Consider the following 26,370-nt stretch of genomic DNA (forward strand, 5'->3'; position numbering starts at 1 on the left):
CACATTCTGTATCTCCTTCTCGCTCTGTCCCTCCCCTCTCATGTTGTCTCTCTCTGTCTTTCAAAAATAAATTAAAAAATAAAATAAATTAAAAATAAAAATAATGTAACAGACTATCTACCCATATAATAGAGTGCTAGGATGCAGTGCATGGACAGAAATACTATAAAAACTATGTAAAGATGTGCCCTCCCCCGCTCCCCTATGCGCCAAAAAGAAAAGGTGCAAGCCACATCCCCATGTCAATCCAATTTCTTGGTTTCTCAGGAAGAAAAATAGAGGACTTTCCAAGTCTTTATGCTAATCATAGAATGCAACAAAACCAGACAGATTACAACAGGTATGGCTGACAGAGGCAGGATAATGCCAGCAATAAAAGGGACACAAAATCATTAGTTAAACAGAGGGACACAAAGGCATCAGCAGCAAAACAAAGTACATACACTTTCTGTTACGTGAACTCAGTAGATTTATTACAATACGCACTGACACACAATTAGAGAAGGAATGTCCTGACATTTTCTGAGCATTTCACGGAAAGCGAACGTAACCATCCAGGCAGTCGAGTCATCCACATCTCTTCCAAATACAAAGTAAAAGCTTTTATATGTGAGAACTCAGGAAAACAAGGTTTTCTTATTCTTGTCTACAAACTTCAGTACAGAAAACTTCGGTCCTGCGAAGAGGCCCGAGAAGGGAAGGGTTGCTCTCCTTCTGGCTGCCCCAACGCCTGCCTCTCACTGGCCCCCTTCGCCTTCCTAGACGACGTCTAAGGCTAGTGCAGGCGATGGTGGGCTTGGGGGCTACGTGGGATCTGCCCAGTAGGCTGGCTAGTACACTTCACTCTAACTAACGGGAAGGAAGGGACAAATTAAGAAAATGAAGTCCTGGAAAATGCACAGAGGCAAGGAAAAAATATCTGGGTGTATTAAAAATGAGATGCTCTTTTCACATAACTCATTTAAAAGGTTACAATTACCATAAACATTTTAACTCCATTAAAGATCACTGGCAAAGGCTAGCTCTTATATCTGCAAAAGGGCTCTGCGCTTATACAGGCTCGGGAGAAAGCGACACGCGTGTGGAAAGCCATGGACCCTGGGGAAGCAGGCGTGGGGCTGCTGGGAGTTGCATAGGTATTTTTTCAGATCCACTTTGTACAAGACACTATGGACCCTTGGAAACTCTCACCTTTCAACAATCATTGTGGCAGCCAGGTGTTTTAATCGCTTCAGTGCCCAAACTCACAAAAGCACTCTAGGAATGAACTACTAAAATGACATTCTGGATAAATTCACTACATGTTACAGAACTTGGAAAGAGTAAAGGAAAAAGCCCAAACGTGACTCCTAGTATTTCATATAGAAAAGCACTGCAGGAGAAAACTTTGTTTAAAAACATTAAAACTCAGGTGAATATAAATACATTTTTGGTTAATCTGTGCTATATCATATAGAAATCCTGTCAGATCCTCAGTCAGCTGGGTAACTCCTTTGGGTTCCCATGTCTGCTTGTATTAGTAGAAGAATAGACACTGCTGCGTATACTTACTTATATATGCATATACATATATAAAATCCAGATCATGAAAATTTGTTTTAAATACACAGATACTTAAAACCTGTACCTCTAAAAATAAATACATTTGCCTCTAATAGGCTAATTCTGAGAGTTCCTTCACAACGCAATCAGAACACCACTCCTCAGCAACGGCTCCTCTTTCAATCCATTATCTATCAGTAAATGTTTTAAAATTGAGATGTACAACAGAAATAGCATCCCGAGAACAGAACACAGATAGAATTCTGGCTTTGAAAATAAAAGTCTTGGCTTCCTTGATGTTTAGTTCCTACAGATGTCTACTCTTGGTCTCTGCATTTATCTACCAGTGGGAGAGCATTTTCTAGTGACAGCATTCTAACCCACTGACATCACCTTCTAATCAAAGGAGTCAGCTGGCATTTCCTTTGTCGTTTTGTTCAAGGGAACTAACACAACATCGTCAGTGTTTGATATCACTCCAATAGTCACAGTGAGTTTTGTGTTTTAATGTAATTTACAACGTGCTGATACTACTGAGATAAAGCAGAAGTAGCCCTGGCATTAAAAAAACAAACAAACAAACAAACAAACAAACAAACAAAAAACAGGAAGGGAGGGAGGGAGGGAGGAAGCAAAGGGGTCCCCCAGGAGAACAATACATAAAAGGACCTGGGGGTGTGTAGCTAAGTTCTATGAAGTAACCGAAGACCACTGCCAGAATGGACACATTGGATATCTGATACTTTAGTTCAAAGAACAGAAACAGATGAAAATACTCAATATACTTCCTTTAGATAGGATGCAATTCACAAAAACGGGGCTTTACTTTTTTACTTCTTTACTTTTACATTTCAAAAAAAGCTTCTTAAAATGATATAAGCCAGACCAAGTTGTTTAATACACGTACAATACTTAACAACCTTGTCATTTGTTTTTGAACACAAGAATCTGAGAAATGTAGGAAATCCACGATAAACGACGGCAAGAATGTTTAGTGCCATTGCCTAGACTTTTCAAAAAGAAAATGTGCCATCGTTGAAATACAACTTCTAAAAAATACAGTGTCTTATACGCTCACAGTTCCAGATTACTAACTTCATAAATTAAAGGTGAAAGTTACCCATATACAAACAAGGCCTCTTTTGCATTGATTTTAATCTCAATTAAACCTTTGGATATTTCAATCTTCAGATTCCACAAGGTAAGGCTGAGTTGATCAGATATAAATAAACTGTGTGAAGTCCATGATGTATCGTAGCACTGAGGAATCAAATGCATCAAATATTTACAGGCTGGCTATGATACCTTTCTGTTTTTACAAAAATTTCAAATGTGTATCAGCATGAAGCCACACTCTCTTCTGAATTTCTCTGGCTGCAAAAATGGGGCAAGAGCATTTTTTCTCACTCCTTTTTCCTCTCAGTCCTTAAGTCAGAGGCAGGTCTTAGGTCAAAGGGCGAGGTCCTTTGGGAGGGGGCGGAGGCATGAGCTCTGTGTCAGGGTCCAGATGATGCTTCCGCTTCTGTCCTTGAGAAGCCGCCGCACATCTGTCGATGAACTCAAACAGCATCTCCTTGGTGACAGGGTTGGAGATGCTGTTGCACACAGCTGTGGACAAAGGGAGGCACGTGTCTCACGTGAGGGTTAATTAAGGCAGCTGACTCACCCCAGGAGGAGGCCAAAGGGTTTTCATCCCAATATGTGAAACACTTGCATTTAACTGATTTGGGTGACGCGCTTCACACATTAAACTATTCTCCTCTCCCCACCCCCAATGGGTGCTTTTCTGGTGCCTACTCTTTCTTGTACTGTTAATTTTAAAAACAAAACTTTAAGTATCTGAATGATAAGCAAGCCTTCACTATGGCTGTCCATCGCCCCGAAACAGTCTTCAGGATTTGAATGTAGCACCGCGCATCATACTCATGTCACCAGAAAACGTGTAGTCTCTCCTGCCAGAAAAAACTCCTCCCTGTCACAACGGCCCCAGCCACCATTTCCACGGAACAGGGAGGTTCCGCCATAGCTGGCACATTGTACTGTTTTATTTTAATAACTTGTTTGAGAAAGTCAGGTATTATAACAAAATTATGAATAAATAAGACATCTTTCCTTACATGGTCAAAATTTACTACTGGTCCTTGAAATCGTATTTACATGTTTAGTTCTAGAAAAAAAGACACTGGCTTAATTATTCCTATTTTCAAACTTAACTCATCTTGTCTGAACCCAGATGCTAGTTCCAACAGAACCTTTAAATGGACAATAGTAACTTTTCATAAACTGCAAAGCGGAGACTGGCAGTTTCTGTATTTTCTCACCAGCTTGTCATAGACTCAGCAACCTCACCGACCGAGCAGTCTCCCAGCACACAGTGCTATTAACCTTCAATCTTGGTTTTTATCTACGTTTTTCAAATTCACTAAAAACGCAGTCCAGAGCAACTACTGCTACTAGTTTACCTTGTAAACTTCATTAATTTGTGTTGTTCTCCATGACAGAAACTTACTATTCTGAATTCCCAAAGCATTCATATCGTACCCAAAGAATACTCCGGAGGAAAGCAGAGCACGTTTTAGGAGGAGGTTTTTTTTTTAATGGTTTTCATTTACTTTGTTCTCCATTGTTTGTAAAGCTATTTTAGGAGCTGGAAATTACACTTTCCCCTGCTTTACCATCTGGCAAACAATGGTTTTTATAGTTTTGAATAGATCTGAAATTTTCATGGCTTTTGTTGTTGTTGTTGTTGTTCAACAAATTCAACTTGTATACAGCCCATCACCCTGCCCTTTACAATTCTCTACTGGGCGCTTGGGCACGAGCCTCCAGGCCCTGGGACAACCTACAAGCCACCTGCAGCCCGCGGAGTCACAACGCCTCTCCCGGCCGCAAGGGCAGGGTCTGGAGGACCCTATCGATTTGCCCCATCAAACAGAACAACAAAGACGGCACATTTTGATTCGGAAACCTGCCCGCTCCCCCCTCCTTCTTAGCGTAGCGAGCGCTGGCGGGCGGGCATACTCACCCATGGCCGTGCTGTAGGCATTCGGGAAACTTTTGTCTGTTCTCTGTCTCATGAAGACCCAGCTGTTATTCTCGAATTTGCATTCTATAATTTTGTTGTCATACTGTTTTAGCTCTTTTGTCACCTGTTTTAAAAGAGAATTGAGGAAAATATTCAAATCATTTGAAAGGCTTTTTGCTTCTACTATGTGACGGACACATTAGGGAATGCCAAAAACACCTCAGCAACTCTTCACGCAGAGCTTTTTGTCATCTGAAGTGTCTAATCAAGCCTAAGGATGTGGTGTGCACTCCCTTGTACACAGGCTCATTAATCCAACATTTTATAAATAGTTGTGAAAACACTGTCAATATATAGCAATTAAAAGCGGCTAAGCAGAAACCAGTCACTTCTGGGCCAAACGCAAATATGTTACCATAGGGACCAATGCCTTCAATATTTCTGTGTCCCTATGGCTTTGAGGAATTGGGTATGCTACTTGGGTTCATCAGCTTTCAGAAGAGTCTCACCATCTGAATTCCCATGCCCAAACCTAAGAAGTTCCCTTTACTAGTTAAAAGAAAAAGTTACCATAAAAAGTCAACATTAGGATCAGATTCAGGTAATGCACATCCTAAATATTTTGCTTTTCAAGCAGTGATAACTAACCCGATGCTGATCTCTAGGTTATTTATTTACCCTTTCCATGTCTGAACTAGTACGAGTATACAGAGGAAGCTACTTTAGATTTTAGTTGGTGGGTTTTTTGGCTACTTCACCTCAGATGATTGAATTCGAATTACAAATTACTCTATCAAAGCTAACAAGTATCCATGGTAACTATAAAACCTTTTAAAAGATATTTCATGAGGCTGTGAGGATGGCTTTCATAATAGGAACCTAAGCTTATCTGCAGTTTTCAAATCAAATGCCAGTCATGGTAATATTTTAATTCAGTCCTCATCTTTCACAGCTAACAACTTTTCCTCACAATATGGTAGATTGCAATCATTTAAACTTCATTAGCATTATTTGAGATGCTCTCATTTTTTCTTCTACACATATATTCAATACCACCTAGGAATATGAAGGGAACCAAATTTTTAAAAGATGCTTTCAATTCACAGATTAGGCAGTGCATGTCTTCATGAAAACTATCAGGTTGTATTCCTTTCCCTTAATGAGTATCACACTTGGTTGGATTATTTGCATTTTCAACAAATCCAATAGGACAGATACATTCAGTGGCTCTGGAACAGGCCTGCCCAAAAAAGTGATGTTCCACTTATGGCAAATTTGCTAAAATTATTCTCAAATAGTCATTATTCTAGTCTCAATTCCCCTCCCTTTCTTCCTAAGGATACACCACCTTTTACTTTTGATACACTGTCAATAGCCAAGTACTAGGCAACTCACTCAGTCAGGTAAACCACAGTTATCACAATGGAGGGTCTAACAGAGGTAAAGTTTCCAAACCTTTCAGAGTCTCCATTTTAGAATTTCTAAAATGGGCAAGGAGTTCCTAATTTACTGGGACATCGAACGAATAATAAATAGAAGTACCTGGTACGTAGTGGCCAACCAGTAAAATTCTTAACTAAACATAAAATTAGGAACGAAAACATTGCTTTCAAAAAATAAAACATACTTTTAAGTAATCCACTAAAGAAACCAGGATGACATGGAAAGGTACACTTTGAAAACAGGTGTCAAGAAAATTTTATCACATGGATCACACAAGACAGGCTTGTAATCAACAGTGTGCAGTCTGTCTTTCGCTGGCCAGTAACTGTAGTAAGTCTATCACAGAGCACATTGTTCTGGAGTTCCTGGTTTCAGAACGGCTATAAATTATGTGTTGCTTAATCTGACTACAGCAATTAAGCAGTATTATTAAGTATCTATGTGGGCATGTGTTATCAATAGCTGGGAAACAGCTTTCTGAAAAATGCATGCACCTGCTACTATACTAACCTAAATGTATGTCCCTGTTCGAGAACAATCCATTGTTCTTTATTGATCGCATCAGTTGTATTCCCAAGATAGACACACTGCAAGGTACTCATTTGGTTAGGTAGTAAAATATATTTCTTTAATTGACAAAAATAATACTTCTCATATGTGCACAAACTAAAGACAGTTGTCACTAATGGTCAAATCAAGAGAATGATTGCCATGCAGGGGAGGAGTTTAATTTTAGTATCTAATTTCTAATTTGTTACTATGACAATAATCATCCTCAGCCAATTACATATTATTATTTACTAAAACAAGACTTTGTCAGGCCTTCTATAATCAACTATATTACCCTAGTTTGAGCTAATAAGAGCTTGAAAGTAATAAGAAAATATTTATAAATCAGGATTTCATATCTGTACCCATAATTATATTGGATTAATGGGATTTTACTGTTTTTTTTAAAAGAGCAACATACAATGGATTTTATATCATAAAACATTTTGTTCATGTATCCATCTTATTGCGAACCACACTTTTTATACTATTTGAATCTACCAATAAAATGGGGTTAAGAGACAGTTCAACGAAATCAGATCTTGGATCTCTGGAGATTTTAAATTAGCAGCTCAACAGTAATGCCTGAACAAAGACCCACAAAACAGTCAGGTACAAGCACAGGTGCTCCGCTCTGCACTGTTTTTACAGAACACTTTGTGTAACTTACGCGCTGGGCAACCTACACTGCCAAGTCACAAAAGGCAAACCGTCACTGTAGGCTGAACTGACCTACACAGAGCAGGCAAAGTTGCATTTCTATTTCTAGTGGTGGGATGAAACCTCTAGAACTTACTGTCCCTGTTTCAGGAGAGCTGTTTCCCTATCAAGAGCTCATCCTTCTTTTATAGAGAGACTGCACAAAGGCTTAGGGGAGGAGGATTTCTCTGAACTAATTTGCTCTGGAGACATTTTTTTTGTTTATTTGAGAGAGACAGAGTGCATGAGCAGGGGAGAAGGAGAGAGAGAGAGAGAGAGAGAGAGAGAGAGAGAGAGAGAGAGAGAGAGAGAGAGAGAGAAGCCCAAGGAGGCTCCACACTGTTGGCATAGAGCCCAACTCGGAGGTCAATCTCATGAACCATGAGATCATGATCTGAAGTGAAATCAAGAGTCAGACATCCAACTGACTGAACCACCCAGACACCTCTGGAGACACTTTAATAAATATCCTTAGAGAAGCCATCAGTGAGTTGTTCTATTTTTAGCGTTTATTTTTGGAATAGTTTGAGATTTACAGAAAAGCTGTGTACATGGTACAGCGTTCCAGGATTCCTGTCACCCAGCTTCCCCTAATGTTCATATTTTACATCTCATGGTACATCTGTCAAGTCAAAGAAATTCACATTGGTACAACAGCGTTAACTCAAGTGCAGACTCTTCAGGCTTCAGTTTTTCCACTAATGTCTTCATCTGTTCCACGCTCCCATCCAGGAAACCATACTGCATGGAGTCATCACATCTCCTTAGTTTCCTCTGAGCTGTGACAGGTTCTCAGACTGTCCTTGACACTTTTTTTTTAAAATTATTTTTTTAATGCTTTTTTTTTTGATACATAAGAGACAGAGCATGAGAGGAGGAGGGGCAGAGAGAGAGGGAGACACAGAATCTGAAACAGGCTCCAGGCTCTGAGCTAGCTGTCAGCACAGAGCCTGACGCGGGGCTCGAACCCACGAATGTGAGATCTGACCTGAGCCGAAGTCGGAGGCTTAACCGACTGAGCCACCCAGGCGCCCCTGTCCTTGACACTTTTGCAGGGTACTAGTCAGATATTTTGTAGAACATTCCTCAATTTGGAATTTTCTGATGTTTTCTCATGATTAGACTGAGGTTATGGACTCGGGGGACAAATGCCTAGAGGTGACCGACAAGACTTCTTCCTGGTGATGTGAACCCTGGCTACCTTGTTAAGATGGTGTCTGCCATGGCTCACTACTGTAGAGATCCTGGTTTTCTCCTCTCCATGCACTCTTGCTTAGTTACAAGTCACTGAGAACAAACAGCCCCACTCAAGGCTAACGGAAGTAAGCTCCACTTCATGGAAGGAAGAGTGTCAGAGAAGCTGTGGACATTTATTAAACCACCACAGATATTAATAATTTCTTGAGGTATTTTAAGACTGTACAAATATCCTGTTTCTTCTTAAAGTTTTGCTCATTAATATTAGCATTCATCCGTGAATCTTGCCTGCAGCAATTATTCCTGTGGTGTTCTCATGGAATTTTCTCTTTTCTCCAACCTTCTACATTTATTATCTGGACTTTTTTTTTTGTAAAGAACTTGTCCCTCTTCCTTCTTTTATTTATTTGCTTATTTGTATTACTATGAACTCATGAATATTTATTTTAGTCTTTGGGTTATAATAAACTACTACTGTCATTTATTTCATTGGTCAAATTGTTCCAGTTTGGGCACTGGGAACTATCTCAAGTTGGCTCCTGTGTCCTTTTAATTTGCTTCCATTTTTACTTACTTATTTATTTTTTGCCTTTACTTTCAGGCAATTCAAGATAGTACTCCGGGCTCATCTTGTGTTTTTCTCTGCCTCAGCCCTAGAATCAGCCATGAGGTCCTCTACCAGGAATTTATAAGAACACAATCACTCCTCAAGAGTACAGGCTATGCTAAGAAAGTAATGCTACTACCTGTTCAGGTCAGAATTTAAAATTATTATTGAGAGAGACAAAGATAAAGAGAGAGAGAATGACAATGACAATGAAACTCTAAAGATGAATATATGTTTTGCTTGTAAGTTTCTACTCCGTCTTTTCTGAACTGTTCTCTGGACCTAAACTAAGTTGACCATTTTTTTCTTTTTTAAGTTATAATTCTGCTCTTTGATAATCTAAGTTCTATTTCTATAGTATGAGAGAAGGTAAATCTTAAAAACGGATCTTAAGTAGATGAAACAAAACTTTTATTTTCATGTAAGGAACTCTAATTTCTAGTACTTATAAAGGTGTAGAAAATAAAATAACAAATCAGAAATGAAGTTTTCTGAGGCACCTGGTGGCTCAGTAGGTTAAGCATCTGACTTCAGCTCAGGTCATGATCTGGTGGTAGGTGGGTTTGAGCCCCAGGTCAGGCTCTGTGCTGACAGCTCAGAGCCTGGAGCCTGCTTCAGATTCTGTGTTTCCCTCTCTCTGTCCCTCTCCCACTCATGCTCTGTTTCTCTCTCTCTCTCAAAAATAAACAAACATTTAAAAAAATTTTTTTAAAGAAATGAAGTTTTCCTTGTGGTGTCAGAACAATACAAATAATTTAAATCTGAATTATTAGACATATAATCCTTTTGAAATACAACAATATAGTAGGGCCTTGATATATTACTTTTAGAAACTGCGTCTGCTACTGGAGAAACTAAAACATTGGACGAGTTACCCTCTTAAAAAAATGTTACACCTACCACTATCAGTCTATATAACTAACACACTCTGCACGGGCCAGGTTGGAAAGAGTGCAGCAGGAAATCTCTCTCTTGTGCATGGCAGGTCTTCAAGCCACCAATCAGGTGTTCAATCAATGAAAGTAGTCAATAAAAAGAAGGCAGCTAGAAATTATTTACCCTAAAGGTTATTACTGACAAGTCACAACTCAAGAGTATGGAATTGCCACTAAACTACAGACTATTACCACCTAATAAAATCAGAGTTAGTATAGCTCTTACTCAAAATGTAACATACAGATTAAAAAAACAATATGTGGTCACTAGTCATGGTGGATGGTAGAATTAGGAATGACTTTTACCTGTCATGCAGTATTTTCCAAACTTTTTGTATTACATGTGCTTAACACTCATAATTTTAAAAATGAAAAATTCCTTAAAAAACGACTTCATAAAATATAATAAACATCAAGTTGGTTTTGCATGCAGAGGTACAGAAAAATAAGAGACAGACATTTATAGAAAAAGTCTTGGAATAAGGCCCTAAGCCTACAGTTCCCAAACTAAGCAATGGGGTACCCTGGTGTGCTCTAACAAACTCACAGAGGCACTCTGGGATATTTGAAACCTATAGAGAAACCATGGCATGTGTTGGACACTATACAAAACTACTAGTTGCAGAGAGTTCACAGTTTCAGTATGAGATTCCTTGAGATGACATTATACCTTTGCAAAGCTGAGTTTTGGGCAGTTACTGTGACAAAAGCCAAGTACCACAAAAATCAGTGTGGAACAGTAAATGAAGTTGGTGGTGTATAATCTGACTCCAAGGATGGAGAAGTTATACAGCCCTTAACATGTGCTAAGCTGTTAAAATCTAAATACTTCTTAAATTGCTTGGCTTTATTCCCTCAATTGATGGAGGTGTTAGGTATTTCTTTTGGTTTAGAGATGCTATGCATGAGGCAAAATAAACCAAGGAAGTTTGCCTTAATCCCTTTTCATTCATTTCATTCATTCCCAGATCCTAATCCCTAAAACTACATGTAAGCTTGTATCTAGCCCTTTAGTGGAAACCAACCCAAGTTTTGAACAACTTTGCTTAAGGTGTAGAATACAGATTCATGGTAGAGAATAAGAATTTTTACCAAGTTAATTTCACTGGTTTTGATCTAGATCACTCAAATATGTATTCCCCAGGGCACCTCGGTGGTTCAGTCAGTTGAGCACCTGACTTCAGCTCACGTCATGATCTCATGGTTCATGAGTTCGAGCCCTGTGTTGGACTTATTGTTCTTGCCACAGAGCCCACTTCAGATTTTATGTCTCCCTCTCTTTGTCCCTCCCCTGTCCCTCCCAAAAATAAAATAAAAAAATACTAAAAAAAAAAACCCTAAAAAATATATATGTATTCCTCATTGATCTCTCCCATTGTCGGCACAGTGCCCAGTCCAGGGTAGATACTCAAAGAGAATGTTTACCGAATTCAAGAGAATCATGAGCCTCAGATTATCAACCAGTATGTACTGTTGACGGCTGGTTAGGTAAAGTAAGCGAGTACTGTCTCTAACTTTTCTCTGCATTATTCCTCCTTTCCACATTTTCTTTCTTTCCCCCCCAAACAAAACTACAGGTGTTAGGGCTTAAATATCCTCAGTTTGTCATCTGAGTAAACATTTGTACTCTATTTTTGGGTGCCTAACATGGAGGTGATGCCATCATGGCATGAAAAGCAGCCCTTCCGCTTTTGGCAGTAAAGAACAAATATAGGAAGAAAAGGATAAAAGATTTCTCTGTGCCCTCCCCCCACTGGTCAGGCAGTATCAACCATTTCTAGAAGTGTATGACTCATTTCTAGATAAATGAATACTAACTAGTTACTCATTGAGTGCTTAGTATCAAGCATTATAAATTTGTGGCCAGTACATATAATCTCATTTAATTTGTACCGCCATTCTATTACTGCCCTTTGCCAGGTGTGACAGCTAAAGCTTAGAGTAAACATCCCACTCAAAGTCACAGATCTAGAAAATGGAACAGTCAAGTCTCCAATACAGGTCTCCCCGTCCAATACCACAATGCCATTTCACATCCCACCGGCTATTACAAGGCCTGGCACTCTGTGGCCAATAAATGCAGAATTAAACAAGTAAGGTTATTTTCCTGCTCAGAATTTGGCTGAAATTGGGCATAGAAACCTCTGTGTATGTAAGTGTAAGAAGTCAGTCACATGCAAACACAAAGACCCTGAAGCTAACTCGGCCACGGCACCTACCCGCCCTCTGACAAACAGTGCTGAGCAGCTGTGTGTCAGGCGTGGGGTTGCAGACTAGTGATACAGAACACAGGCCCTACCCTTTGCAATGCATAGTCTGGTAAACAATCAAGTAGAAAATTACAAATTATGGCAAGAGCTATGAAGAAAACAGATATGTAATAGAAGCTAATACAGGGAGAAAGGTATTTTTTGTGTGTGGGGTAGTCTGAGGAGATGATATGTAGGCTGAAATTCAGAATAGGATGAGAAGCCAATTTATAGAAAGAAGGAGGGAGAGGAAGCGCAGGAGAAAGAGAGAGGGGGAAACAAATGAGCGTGGGTCGGGGGAGAGGGAAGTCACACATTTCAGGCACTGATTAACAGTATGTCCAAAGGTCTGAGGTGAAAAAAATCTTAAGATCTCCCCATGCTGAAGGAACTGAAAATAAAAAGTGTTCTCTACAAGCCTCTACAGAGGGTTCCATGTAAGCCTGACTCATTCCCAAACTCTTCCTCTTATATGGGATATACCCTTTTATACCATCTATACAGAGGGCCAGGTGCCTACCTGATACCTTTAGTTGAGATTCCCACAGACTTCTCAAAACTGACATGTTCAAAACTCAACTCTTTATCTTCCCCCAAAACCACCTCTTCTCTGTCTCAATATATGAGAACTCCATTCACCCAGTTCCTCATGTCAGAAACCTTGGTGCCCTTTTATTTCTCTCATATTCAATTCATGACCAGGGTCTACCAATTCTACCTCCAGAATATATTCTGCACATGTCCACTTGTCCGCTCTCTCACTGTCCCTCAGATTCCTACAATAGTGTCTTCATCTGCATTTCCCCCCATCCTATCAATTCTTTACAGTGCAGCCTGATTGGTCTTTGAAAAATGCAAATTCAATCAAGGCATTCCCTTGCTTAAAATACAAATAAAAGACATACAAGTTGGAAAGGGAGAAATAAGATGGTCTCTACTCACAGAAGACATGATTACTTACATAGAAGCAATCTACAAAGACGCTCCTAGAACTAATAAGTAACTTTAACAAAATTGCAGAATACAAGTTGAATATACTAAAACCAACTGTATTTCTAAATATTAGCAATGAACAGTAAGAAATGTAAAATTTTAAGGGTATCATTTACAATAATTTTCAAAAACATGAAATACTTAAATGTAAATAAAAAACTTATGTAGGATCTGTATGCTGACAATTATTAAGACACCAGTAAAAGAAAAAAAGCAAGGAGGACCGAAACAAATGGAAAGATACAGCATGTTCATGAATTGGAAGATTCAATATTGTTAAGATGTCAGTTCTTCCCAAAATGATCTACAGATTCAACATAATCACAAGAAAAATGCCAACAGGATTTTTTTTTAAAACAGATATCAACAGCCTGGTCTAAAATTTACATGGAAAGCCAAAGAAACTGAACCAGCCCAACAAAAAGAACAATGTTGGGGGAATGATACTGATTTCAAGACTTAGTGTGAAGCTACAGTAATCAAGACAGTGTGGTACCGGTGAGCAGAGAGACACATAAATGAGTGGAATAGAATCTGAAAGTAGAGTCATAATTACAAGGTCAACTGACATTTGGCAAAATTGCCGAGGCAATGCAATGAGAAAGGACAGTCTTTTTAACAAATGGCGCTGCAGCAACTGCCTATCAGTGTGCATATTCGTATAAGCAAGTAATCACCTCAACCTAAATATTTCATTTTACACAAAAATCAATCCAAAATGGAAAACACACCTAAATGTGAAACCTAAGACTATAAAACTTGTTAAAGAAAACACAGAAGAAAGTCTTTGTGACATAGGGCTAGGCAAAATTTCTTAGAAACAACACCAAAAACATGATCCATAAAACAAAACGTTGATTAAATTTTAAAACTTATGCTCTATTGTTAGTTTTTCAATGTTTATATTATTTTTGAGAGAGAGACAGAGAGATAGAAAGCGAGCAGAGGAGGGACAGAGAGAGGGAGACACAGAATCCAAAGTAGGTTCCAGTCTCTGAGCTGTCAGCACAGAGCTCAAACTCACAAACCACGGGATCATGATCTGAGCTGAAGTCGGATGTTTAACTGACTGAGCCACCCAGGCACCCCAAAACTTATGCTCTGTTACAGATATTGCTAAGAGAATGAAAAGTGAAGACACAGATTAGGATAGAATATTTGCAAATCACATATCTGACCAATGATTTGCATCCAAAATACATAAAGAACTCTTAAAACTCAGTAACAAGCCACAATTTAAAATTGGGCAAATAATCTGGACACTTCACCAAAGAAAATATATAAATGGCAAATAAGCACATGAAAATATGCTTGGAACGTCATTAGGAAAACATAAATTAAAATCACAGTGAGATACCACTATAAACCTATTAGAATGTCTAAAATAAATAAAATTTACAAATATGAACAGTATCAAGTGGTGACAAAAATGTAAAGCAACTGAAATCTTATACCATTTTGCTGGTATAAATGCAAAGTGGTAAAACCACTTTGGAGGAAAGGCGATTTGGCAGTTTCTTTAAAAAGTTGAACACAGACTTACCGTAAGAACCAGCAACCCAACTCTTAGGTATTTACTGAAGAGAAATGAAAACATACACTCACAGAAAATTCTCAATACAGATGTTTATAGTAGTTTTACTCATAGTCATCCCACACTGGAAACAACTCAAATGCCCTTCATACGCTGAAGTGATAAATTTTGGTATATCCATGCGATGGAATGTCAGCAATAAGAACTACTGACAAAAGCAGTAAAACAGATGAATTTCAAATGCAGTAAGCTAAGTTGAAGGCACGACATCCTGGAAAAGGCAAAATTATAGGAAAAGAAAACAAATCAGTGGTTGCTGAGTTTGAACGTGGGAGGAGTGGTTGATTACACTAGGGTGTCCATTGGGATTTGGGGGAAATCCGGTGATGAAACTGCTATCAGTAGTCCTCCCTTATTTGTGAGTGATGTGTTCCAAGATAGGTATCAGGATAGCACTGAACCCTACATATGTGTTTTTCCTATACATACATATCTATGATAAAGTTTAATTTTAAAATTAGGTAGAGTAAGAGATTAACAATAGTAACTAATAATAAAATAGAACAATTATAGCCATATACTGTAAAGAAGGTATGTGAATGTGGTCTCTCTCTCAAAACATGATAAAACGCTTACGTGAGATGAAGTCAGGGGAATGATGGAGGCATTGTGACTTAACCTTAGGCTAATACCGACCTTCTGAAGATACCAGATGTCAGAAGGAGGATCATCTGCTTCCTCACCTCTGTTGACTACGCAGATAACTTGAAACCACAAAAAGCAAGATCACAGATAAGGGGGGACTACTGTATTTTTATTCTAGTTGTAGCTATATACCTGTATGGCTCTGTCTGAACTCACAGAACTATATGCCAAGGGAATGAATTATTGTCTATTAAATTTTAAAAGGTGAATTGAAACAAAAAAAGAAACAATGATATCAGTTTCTTTAAAAAGTAAACCTGGGGTGTCTGGGTGGCTCAGTCAGTTGAGCATCTGACTTGATTTTGACTCAGGTCACGATCCTAGGGTCATGGGATTGAGCCCTGTGGCAGGCTCCACACTGAGCATGGAGCCTGCTTAAGATTCTCTGTCTCTGTCTGTCTGTCTCTCTCTGTGCTCATCTCCCCTACTTGCTCTCTAAAATTAAAAAAAATAATAATTAAAATACTATTAAAGAAAAGTAAATCCAATCATGTCATCCTTTGCCAATGGTTTCCTATTACAAAGCACTAATTAGCTTTCTAGCTTATATGATTGTCTTACAGCACCCTACACCTTTTCTTTACAATATTTATCATTACTTGTAAATATAATTTTTGTTGATTACCTATTTAATATCTGTCAACCAGAATGGTTAATAATTATTGAATACTTAGTAGGTGTTGAGTACTGTTCTAAGTGTTTTGCATGGAATAATTTATTTAATCCTTATAACAACTCTAGAAAGTTATCTCCATTTTTCTAGATAGAGAAGCAGAGGCACAGAGGAATTAATTTGATTAGAGTCTCCTAGCTCGTAAGTGACAGAGAAATGCATTGTATCCCTACTAGGTTTCCTAATACATTATCTAACTTAATCTGTGTAAGTATCTTTTTTCCTTTAAGTTTATTTATTTTGAGAGAGTGACGGAGAACACAGGAAGGAGAGAAGCAGAGAGCAAGGGAAAGCGAAGACCGAGCAGGTTCCACAATACCAGTGCAGAGCCCAATGCAGGGCTCAAACCCACGAGCCACGAGATTATGACCTGAGCTTCAATCAAGAGTCAGATGCTTAACCGACTGAGCCACCCAGGGCATCAGTTAATCTGTGTAAGTATCTAATAAGACTTACAGAGGTAGAAACTGAAGCTCTGAGAATTTAAGTAATTTGCATAAGGATACAGAGCTAATTTGTTTTGATATCAAAATTCAGAGTCTAGGTCTTTTTGAGTCAAAAACATGTGCCCACCTTATCCTTAAGAATCTAGGCTCTATGTTGAAAAAGTATTAAAGGAGGCAAAGATAGATTCCACTTGTGGACAATTTGACTTCTTGTGTAATAAATTGTAATTTAAATAACGATTTCCAGGGATTACATTACACTTGGGAGCATCTGTGGGTGGAGGAGAAAGTGATGTGTGACGGATGAAGGGCAGAAGGGCATAACATATTGGCCTGAACAGAGCACAATGTCTAACAAGTTTCTTTTCCTTCACTTTCTCCGAATGTACACCATTCTGACCTGTATCATCTTTGCTGTTTGCTATTCTAGTTGCAGCACAGACCACAAATCATAGCAAATTGCAGAATTTCTCAATCATTAAGGATTTACAATAGGTTAATTTTAAAATGGACTGCATCTCACAGCTGCAAAGCTTTTGTCTGATTTCTAGACCAAACGAGAAGCCATTAGTGGATTGAAGACCTTTCTGTGGGCATGACTCGGGAGAAGAAAAGGTCATGTGGACAAAGCAGGCCACTCTGCCAGGTAAGGGGAGGTAATGGCATGGCTTACTAAACGGGGCGCCAAACTTTGTGACAAGATGCATCGCTCCCTATCTGTTTAGTACCGAGCATGATAAGAATTATAAGCAGATCATGGATTCAGTGCATGCTTGGGATAACAAAAACAATACAGAACCGAGGAAAGCTTTAAAATCTGCCATTAACATGGGGAGAAGGCTAAAAGCGATATGCATGTCTCACACTTTTTCTTCCTAAACAGTGGTAGGACAAAAGACTCATCTGATGTTGCATCTTTTTAAAGATATCTGTCCCACAGCCAATGCAAATATTCATAAAATATATCAGTCAGATTGAATTTGATAACTGTTCTATCCACTTCTGGCAGCAACAAACTCCAAACTGAAGCTATTTTAATGACCATTAAATATCCACGCTTAACAAAGCACATTATACTAGATCTATGGTTTCAGTGAGGCAGTCATTAAGATGTCAACACATAGTTCAAATTTACTTCAGTGAGTCCTTCATATACTTTCCAAGGACTTGCTAACAATTTGGAGCCAATTATGTTCTTTTTTTTTTTTTAATTCTTGTAGCAATGCATGCTAGTTATATATAACTTTATCTCTTTTCTAGTACTCAATTTAAACCCAACTATTCAACTGTGCTCTTTTTATAGTGTAGAGACCTCAAGAGAACTGTCCTCCACATGAATCTACATGGTGTGTGGCAATAAGCCAAAATGCTATAATAATAAATAAAAATTTCCTTCCTGGTCTGCCTTTTAGAACACCAAGAAAAATGCTTAAGTTCTTCCCTTTTGATAATCTTCTAGAGTAAATGCTTTCCTTTAAAATGGCTCAGCTTGCTCTAACGGCGCTACGGGCACCAAAACCCACGGACCCCCACGTGCCTGAGCCATTGGCCCCGGTGCCCACAACACCCTAGGTTAGTGATACTGCTCTTGCGGTAACTAGGACCCATTTGAACAAACAAAGCTTTCTAGGATTCCTTTCCTACAAGTTTGTACTCAGGTCAACGCAGACATGCACTGAGATCTTCTGACCACAGTACCTATAACCTGCCTTTGCTAGGTCCACTTAGCCATTCAGAGTCATTCTTTCAATCACTGCCATGCACACTGCATTCTATTTTTATATATGCTTTCTCACAAACTGTATTTCTTATTCTTGAGAAAGAAATCCTGGAGTTATTGGCAGAGGGATTACACAAATACAGACTGATAGTAACACTGCTCAGAATCCAAGGGTTTTATTTTGTGTGTCTATACACTCTTTGAAGGATAGTCACACAGATTTACTTAAATCTGCCTCATCAGCTCCATGTATCAGGCAATCCAAAACCACTCAGAAGATGTTAGAAGTTTGAAAATGATTACAGTAAGGGTGCCTGGGTGGCTCAGTCAGTTCAGAGTCTGACTCTTGTTTTGAGCTGAGGTCATGATGTCACCTTTGCTGAGATCCAGCACTGCATCGGGCTCTGTGCTGATAGCTGACAGCCTGCTGGGATTCTCCCTCTTTCTCTCTCTCTGTTCTTGCTTGTTCTCTCTCAAAATAGACTTTCTTTTAAAAAGAAAAATTATTTTCCCCTAAACATCAGAATCCCCTTTTATAAAATCCAATATTTCTTGGGACACCTGGGTGGCTCAGGTGGTTGAGCGACCAACTTCAGCTCAGCTCATGATCTCATGGTTCCTGAGTTCGAGTCCCACGTCGGGCTCTGTGCTGACAGCTCAGAGCCTGGAGCCTGCTTAGGATTCTGTGTCTCCCTCGCTCTGGGCTCCTCCCCCGCTTGTGTTCTGTCTCTCTGTCTCTCAGAAATAAATAAACGTTAAAAAAAATTTTTTTTAAATCCAATATTTCTGAGCTGATAGGGACTTAAGATCATCAAATAAAACACTTTTATTCTAAAATATTTATTTTAGGGGTGCCTTGGGTGGCTCAGTCGGTTAAGCCTCCGGCTTCGGCTCAGGTCAGATCTCACGTTCGTGGGTTCAAGCCCCGCATCAGGCTCTGTACTGACAGCTAGCTCAGAGCCTGGAGCCTGCTTCCTGTTCTGTATCTCCTTCTCTCTCTGGCCCTCCCGCTCTCATGCTCTGTCTCTCTGTATCAAAAATAAATAAAAACATTAAAAAAAAGCAAATACTATAAAAAATAAAATATTTTATTCTAAAATATTTATTTATTAAGTAGTTTATTGTCAAATTAGTTTCCATACAACACCCAGGGCTCTTCCCCACAAGTGCCCTCCTCCATCACCACCACCTCTTTTCCCCCTTCCCCCTTCAACCCTCAGTTCGTTCTCAGTATTCAATAGTCTCACAAGTTTTGCGTCCCTCTCTCTCCCCAACTCTCTTTCCCCCTTCCCCTCCCCATGGTCCTTCATTAGGTTTCTCCTGTTCTGTTAGACCTATGAGTGCAAACATATGGTATCTGTCCTTCTCTGCCTGACTTATTTCACTTAGCATGACACCCTCAAGGTCCATCCACTTTCCTACAAACGGCCAGACTGAGAAGGACATTACTCCCATCTGCAAGAGCGGAAGGAGAAAATACGGACTCCAGAAAGAAGACAACCTTAAAATATTTAAATACTAAGGTGCATCCCCCATTATCTCTATTAATTAGTATATCTTTATGTGTGTGAACATTCATGCATTGAGGAAGTATAAAACTAGGAGTAAGTAGAAAATTCATTATTTTGGTACCTGGTATGCAAAACTGACTTAATGTTTATATTTTCATCAGAACTATTTACTTTTTCAATTATTGACTGAGATTTTTCCTTCATGGGGAAGGGATGGGGAAGGGAAGGGGAAGGAACTAACATTAATTAAATAACTACTCTGTAGCCAACACTGTTTAGGGCTCCATACATACATTATTATTCTTTTATATTAATGAAGACATTAAGTATCAGAGTATTTAATTAATTCTTTCAAGGTTGTGTTTAGATCTAGAGCTTTTTATCATACTGTCTCTTAGTAATCTCAAGGAAATCCAACATCCTAGAAGAAAGGAAAATTTTATTATTGTTCACTCCTGATCAAGAAATTACTGAATACTAAACCAAAGAGCTAATGGAATATCCTTTGTAGTCACCACAAAATTAAAGGAGATATATGAGCTCTAGTAGTAGGTCATGTTAAACTTAATGTAATGATCTTCTAAAATAGAAATAAGAAACTCAGACTGCTGGGGTAAAACCAAACAAAAATAGACAGAAAATCCACCAACTTCAAGTGCCATGGATTAATTAACACCAGTCTGGAGAAAAGAGGTCTGGAAAGAAGTCAGGAGGAATGAAGTAAGAGAAATCTCAAAAGTGGGAAGGGAAAAGATGTGGAGAGAAGACAAAGGAAGCTCCAAGTGTCCTAAGCCAGGTCTGTGACATGAAGATAAAGTGCTTTTCAGTTGAGTAATACACAATAAAGAAAGATTTCAGTGATGATTAGACTTGTTTAAATTTTTAGTAGGTGTCAGTGATTTAAAACAGTGTTTTCTGTCCTGGCATTTGGTTTATCTGCATTTATTTTCAAACTTGGGGTGTGGTGAGGATCTCTGCAAAGAATTATGCATGTGCATAAAATGCATAAAAGCACTGGCTATTATCTAAAGATTTCTACATTTAGAAGCATCAGATTGCTCAACCTTTGAGATATCAGAATTGTCGCAATTCACAACTCCTGAAGATTACATGTGGAACCACATTAAATTTGTCATTTAGTCTCCCTTTCCCCCTCCCACTCACTTACGCTTTTGTTCTAACCCGGTCCTGGTGAGGATAATGGGAATGCCTCCTAGTGGGAATAAAGAACAAGAATCAAAACTACACGGGCAAAGAAAACCCTACAGCTTTGGACATTACCACTCAACTGCTCTTATCAAGCCTTCAGAGAGTCTATTCTGAATAAGGTAGCTGTGGTTAGCTATTGTTTTCTGGGCTATAGTGCTAAGCTACTTGGAATTAACTCTGAAGATAAGTAAGGTCAGTGGCTTTTTACCCTCCCCCTAAAAAGTATTTGGCATAATCTGGATGCAGAATCAAAATAATGTTATCAGGTCATATGCTTGGCAGGAATACTTTTAAATCATCAGTACTTTCATAGGATATTCTCACACTAGTATGCCTCTCTCTAATTTTGAAGGTCAGTTCAATTCCATGACTAGCAGAAATCACTATTTGGGAGTGCCTGGGTGGCTCAGTTGCTTAAAAGCCTCCGACTTCAGCTCTGAACATGATCTGGCAGTCTGTGGGTTTGAGCCCCGTGTCATGTTCTGTTCTGACAGCTCAGAGCCTGGAGCCTGCTTTAGAGTCTGTGGCTCCCTTTCTCTCTGCCCCTCCTCAACTTGCACATGCATGCATGCTCTCCCTCTCTCTCAAAAATAAACATTTAAAAAAAAGGGGGGTTTTTTGGGGGGGGGGGTTAAGAAATTACCATCTGAGTCTCTGAAGAGTGTTCCTCCTACCAGCACCAGGCTGCGCACCTTTGCCCACTTTTAGGCCAGTATACCTGCAACCCTGAGCTGCCGTGGCGTCCTCCGTGGGGGACTCGTGTGCCACTAGTACACTTGATACATGAGGGTCTGCTCTCACCAGATGACAGTACAGGAAGGATTTCTGTTTTGGGGGTTCATTCCAAATTGGAGAGCCCTCTGGAAAAGTAACAAGCTGAGAACACATCATCTGCTTTGTTTGTCAGCCGCCAGCTGTCACAGAAGACACAGTGATCACCTCCTGGTACTGTGCTGTGCCCGAAAGGCTCCAAATTATCACTGCTTTGACTGTCTTGCCACCACACTTGAGATGTTACCCCTGTGAGTTCCATTTTTGCTTTTGGAATATTCCAGGAACGATAGTCCTTCAAATTCTACCATCTAATTGGTGCTATATTTACATATAGTTATGCATCCCCCGCTTTGGTGTTAAATGGGATATTCTAGTCCTTTTCTGTCCTTAGGACAGGAGAGGGGGGGAAGTCCCTGTTGTAACTACTGCACAGCCTGGAGTTTTACTAGCAGATAAATGCTGTGTAGCCCCACTCCAGAGCCTACTGATGGCTGTGTAGCAAACAGCTGAATTTAACCCACAACTAAGCAAAACTAATCACAAAACACGAACTTCGAGTTAAACAGGTTGGCCATGGTTGGGCAAGTTAGGGGAAGTGGCAGAGTGAACATTCAGGACTTCTTAAAAAATCTGACATGATCAAAGGAAAAGTAGCTCAATCTTAGCTACGTATCTTTTTGGTGGTTTTGTTTTTCAGCAATGTTTTTTTTTCTCTCTCTCTTAAATAACTTTTTAGAAATCAAAACCCGACAGTGAGAACAATTATGTTAATAATGCCAGGAAATTTGTTTGCTTTGTTAAATTGAGCTTCAAAAGCACTTCAACTGAACACACATTTGTGATCACAAGTAATGCCTACTCTTATATCCATTTAGAATGTTTACTTTATTACAGCTTATTATAAATGTAAGTCTGAAATGCAGCACCATGGCTGCTCAGTTTTATGATAATCATATGAAATGTATTCATGTGTCAACAGAACTGTCTAACAATGCCCCAAATGGGGCTGTTAGCTGCTCTGTGTTTCTGACGGCCACACAGTTCTGTGCTCCATAACATTAAGAAGCGGCTCCAAGCAGAGAGCGCTCTCGGAATTTTAACTTAGTTTGTACCATGCACTATTTTGCCACACTTGGCTCAATTTAATTGCTACTATCTCAAAATACAGGTGAGCTCCTACGAAACAACTGACCCTGAATACCCAAACGTAAGAATGGGATAAACTGGCTCCCTTACTTGGTTTTATGGTTGGGTTTCACGTGGCAGAGGGGATGAGACTGGAGAATTCCTCTGTACTTGATGTTCCCTATCGCACGCAGTGGTAAAAAGGTACCTGGGAGACGCCTTCTGTCACCCTGGCAGCTCACAGAGGAGTAAAAGAACGCTTAGAGAGTTCCAGTAGCTGGAAATGGATGGGGGTGTGGAGTGCCCGTGCCAATCAAGTCCTGGCTGCTCTGCAGCTCCTGGCCTTCCTCACTTTGCAACAAGTAGCCCATGATACTGTCTAGTGGAGGGACTGCGATCTCAAGCAACGTTTTCTCAACTCAGCATTTTCCTGAGGCTCCATCACACAGGTGCCAGGCCACGCGTTTTATGCTCAGTATCTCATTCCCAGGATCTGTTTGAACGCGGCAGACCATCCGCTTTATAGAGGAAGGGACAAGCATGTCCGGTCAGGAACAGGATCATGTGGCAGTAAGCTCTGTACACATTTCTGCTGCGGGGTTTTGGGTTTACTCTTAAGACCACCTCTCTAAACTGATAAAGCTGTGCAAACGCTCAATCAATTTTAATAAGACTTTTTAAACCCAACTGCCTTACAAAAAGTAGTGAGTCCAGAATCTTGGCTGTTCAAAGGGAGCATAGGGGCTCATCTAGGCCAACTCTCTTTTCAGACTGAAAACACTGAGGCTCACAGAAAGCCTACTCTTTGTCCAAACTGTATGTCTTTTTAGGAGCAGAGTTAGAATGAGGGTCCAGACTTCTGGCAATTTGGTCCAGCGCACTGATTCTGTGATATATAAGACAATCCTTAATAAGGAAAAAGGATAATATTGCAGCCAAATTTTTACTTGCAGTCACACAAGTTTCACAGAAGAGAAGAAAAATGTTTGACCTAGTTCATCTAATATAAGAAAAATAGTTTATATCCCAACCTACTAACACACACACACACTTCATAAAACATTTATATCCTTACTTCGTACACTTTGCTATTTTTTCTTCTCTTTTATTTCATTAAAAGAAAAACAAAATTGATTGAGATCCACTAAACTGCTTTCAAGACAAACCTCCAAAGTTAGAAAAAAGCCTCACAGAGTGTACAAAGAGAATAATGGATGGTTCGAGCAACTATCAAAGAAGTGAGGGTGGCATTTCACCTTTTCTCTCTTAATTGTATGAAAAAATGTAGCTGGACAGCTCTCAGGACAGGAGTCCTCCCACTCAGGATGCCAACCAAGAGACCTCATCCAAGGGCCCCTGCCACGTTGCACATGACGTCTCCTTCTCCAGTGACTGCACTGCAGAGATGGCCCTGGGCTGGGCACGGACTCTCACCTGTCTCTTCCGTAGTCCCTTTGGCACAACATGTTGGTGAAGAAGAGCTGATGCTTAACTTTAACAATTTCAGATGACATTTTTATGGCATTTCTCTAGAGAATTGAGCCTATTTTGTCAGTTCCTAAAATAGCATGTGATATATTGCTTTATAGTATAACTTCTTCCTTCTGTTTTAAGTTCTCCTCCCCTTAGATGGCAAAGCTTTCCTTGAGCAAACAAAACATGTGACCTCGTTTTGTTCATGGCCAGACCCTGCTGAAACACAATGGGTGGTCAATAAATGTGTTTAAATCAAAAATCAAACTTGATGAGTATTCACAAAGAAACTATAGAAATGACATCACATGTTAAAACATTCTAGCCAGCATTAAATGACTTTCATCCTCTGGACTGACCTGGCTCTCTTCTTGATCCAGGCATTTGTATTTATTCTTCCTTCTGGCATATCATTCTCTCTTCCTCTCTGGCTAGCCACTTGTTTTACCAGGACCACTTTCTTTGGGAAAACCTCTCTGATTCCACAGATTTTTGTGCTTTCATTGATCTACTCACAGTACCCTATTCTTCCCTTATCTTACTTAAAAAGACAGCCCACTGAATTCTCTACATCTCCAACTTGACAATAAACTTGATCAGGATGGAACTTTAATACAGTGCCTGGCACAGAGTATGTGCTCAATTAAAATTTTTCCATGCATACATACTGAAAAGTTATGTATTTCTGCTCTGAGAACAAAACCAAACCAAACTAGAAGAGGCTCAACCTATTGACCCAGTCATATAGTAATTAGAATGGATCAACCATAGCTTTCTGAGTAGAAGTCCCTTTAAACCATGCTACTCCATGAAATTTAGGCTTCCCCGACCTTTGTGGATGTGGATATGATTTCTAGTGAAAGAGGAAACAGAATGTTAGCTAATGGGGAGAAAGAAGGAAAGAGGGAGGAGAAAATAAGCAAGCAAACTACCATGCATTTCTAAGTCAGATGGGAAACAAACATGCAAAATAGTTAAGGTACCCTGTTCATTATAAACCAAGAATTTTTTGCCTCCTAAAGTATGAAAGATAATGACACATCCGTTTTGTATTTATCAATACTGTTCACAGTAGTAAGAAAAAAGATGAATGCATCAAGTGGCCAAATGGGATAAGCACTAGATAATACACACTGTAAACATGCAAATTTTAAACAAGTAATTCATTTACATAGCCTTACTGACAATAACTCAAACTTTAGAAACATTATAAACATTAACCCTTCACATTCTTATGAGCTAGTTTTGCAAGAGTGTAGTTTTAAACAGTGACTTAGGACCCATGTAAATAAGGATGAATTAAAAATTGGTTTCTACCTTCCCGCTGCTATGCTATATTGAGCCTTTATTTCCTTCTTGAAATAATTTCCATGTATTTTCTGCAAGAAAAATCTTTAAAAATATCTCCATCAAGATTGCCTACCAAATCTGCAGATACAAAGATCAGCAAATTGTCTCAAGAAATATGAATTGCCAAATTAGTTCAAAGAGGCTTCAGTAAAAATATTCAATAGGACTACACAAAGCTGAAAGGCCACAGACTGAGGAAAGACGTATGAGAAGCCACTGAAAGTGCCCTGAGAGTACACAAGGGTGGCTTCAAGTCTCTAATAATTTATCATTTTATTAATGATCCCACAGATGATATCATGAATAACCTACTAATAAGATCTAAATTCAAATTTGGAGACTCTTTTGAATATCCATTAGGAAAAGTAATATAATAAAAGAATTTTACAGGAGATATTTTTGAAGAAGAAAATTATAGAAAATAAAATATAATTTGCAAAAAAAAAGCCCATAAAAGATGAAGTCTGGTAAATATTTAATATGTAAGGGAAGATGGAAAAGCTGTAATCACTATGGAGAGAGAAGTCACAGTAGACAGACTGTCAGAACAAGATTTAAAATGAGGCATTCCATTATATTCATATATTATTACTATTAAGAGTTCTCACCCC

At 39.1% G+C, this 26,370-nt stretch overlaps 1 protein-coding gene across 1 annotated transcript in view; it reads right to left on the bottom strand.

Annotated features, from left to right (window-relative positions):
• Nucleotides 1-445: 445 nt before the first annotated feature.
• The window catches only part of RNGTT (RNA guanylyltransferase and 5'-phosphatase), a 306,020-nt gene continuing 280,095 nt past the window's right edge, over nucleotides 446-26,370 (bottom strand). The window contains exons 15-16 of the mRNA XM_029944807.1: nucleotides 4,568-4,691; nucleotides 446-3,150 (exon numbers count right to left, since the gene is read on the bottom strand). Of these exons, the coding sequence (XP_029800667.1) occupies nucleotides 2,987-3,150; nucleotides 4,568-4,691 (288 nt within the window). The 3' untranslated portion in view covers nucleotides 446-2,986. The remainder of the gene's footprint in view (nucleotides 3,151-4,567; nucleotides 4,692-26,370) is intronic.

The sequence above is a fragment of the Suricata suricatta genome, chromosome 7 (genome assembly GCF_006229205.1).
Source record: "Suricata suricatta isolate VVHF042 chromosome 7, meerkat_22Aug2017_6uvM2_HiC, whole genome shotgun sequence".
NCBI lineage: Eukaryota > Metazoa > Chordata > Mammalia > Carnivora > Herpestidae > Suricata > Suricata suricatta.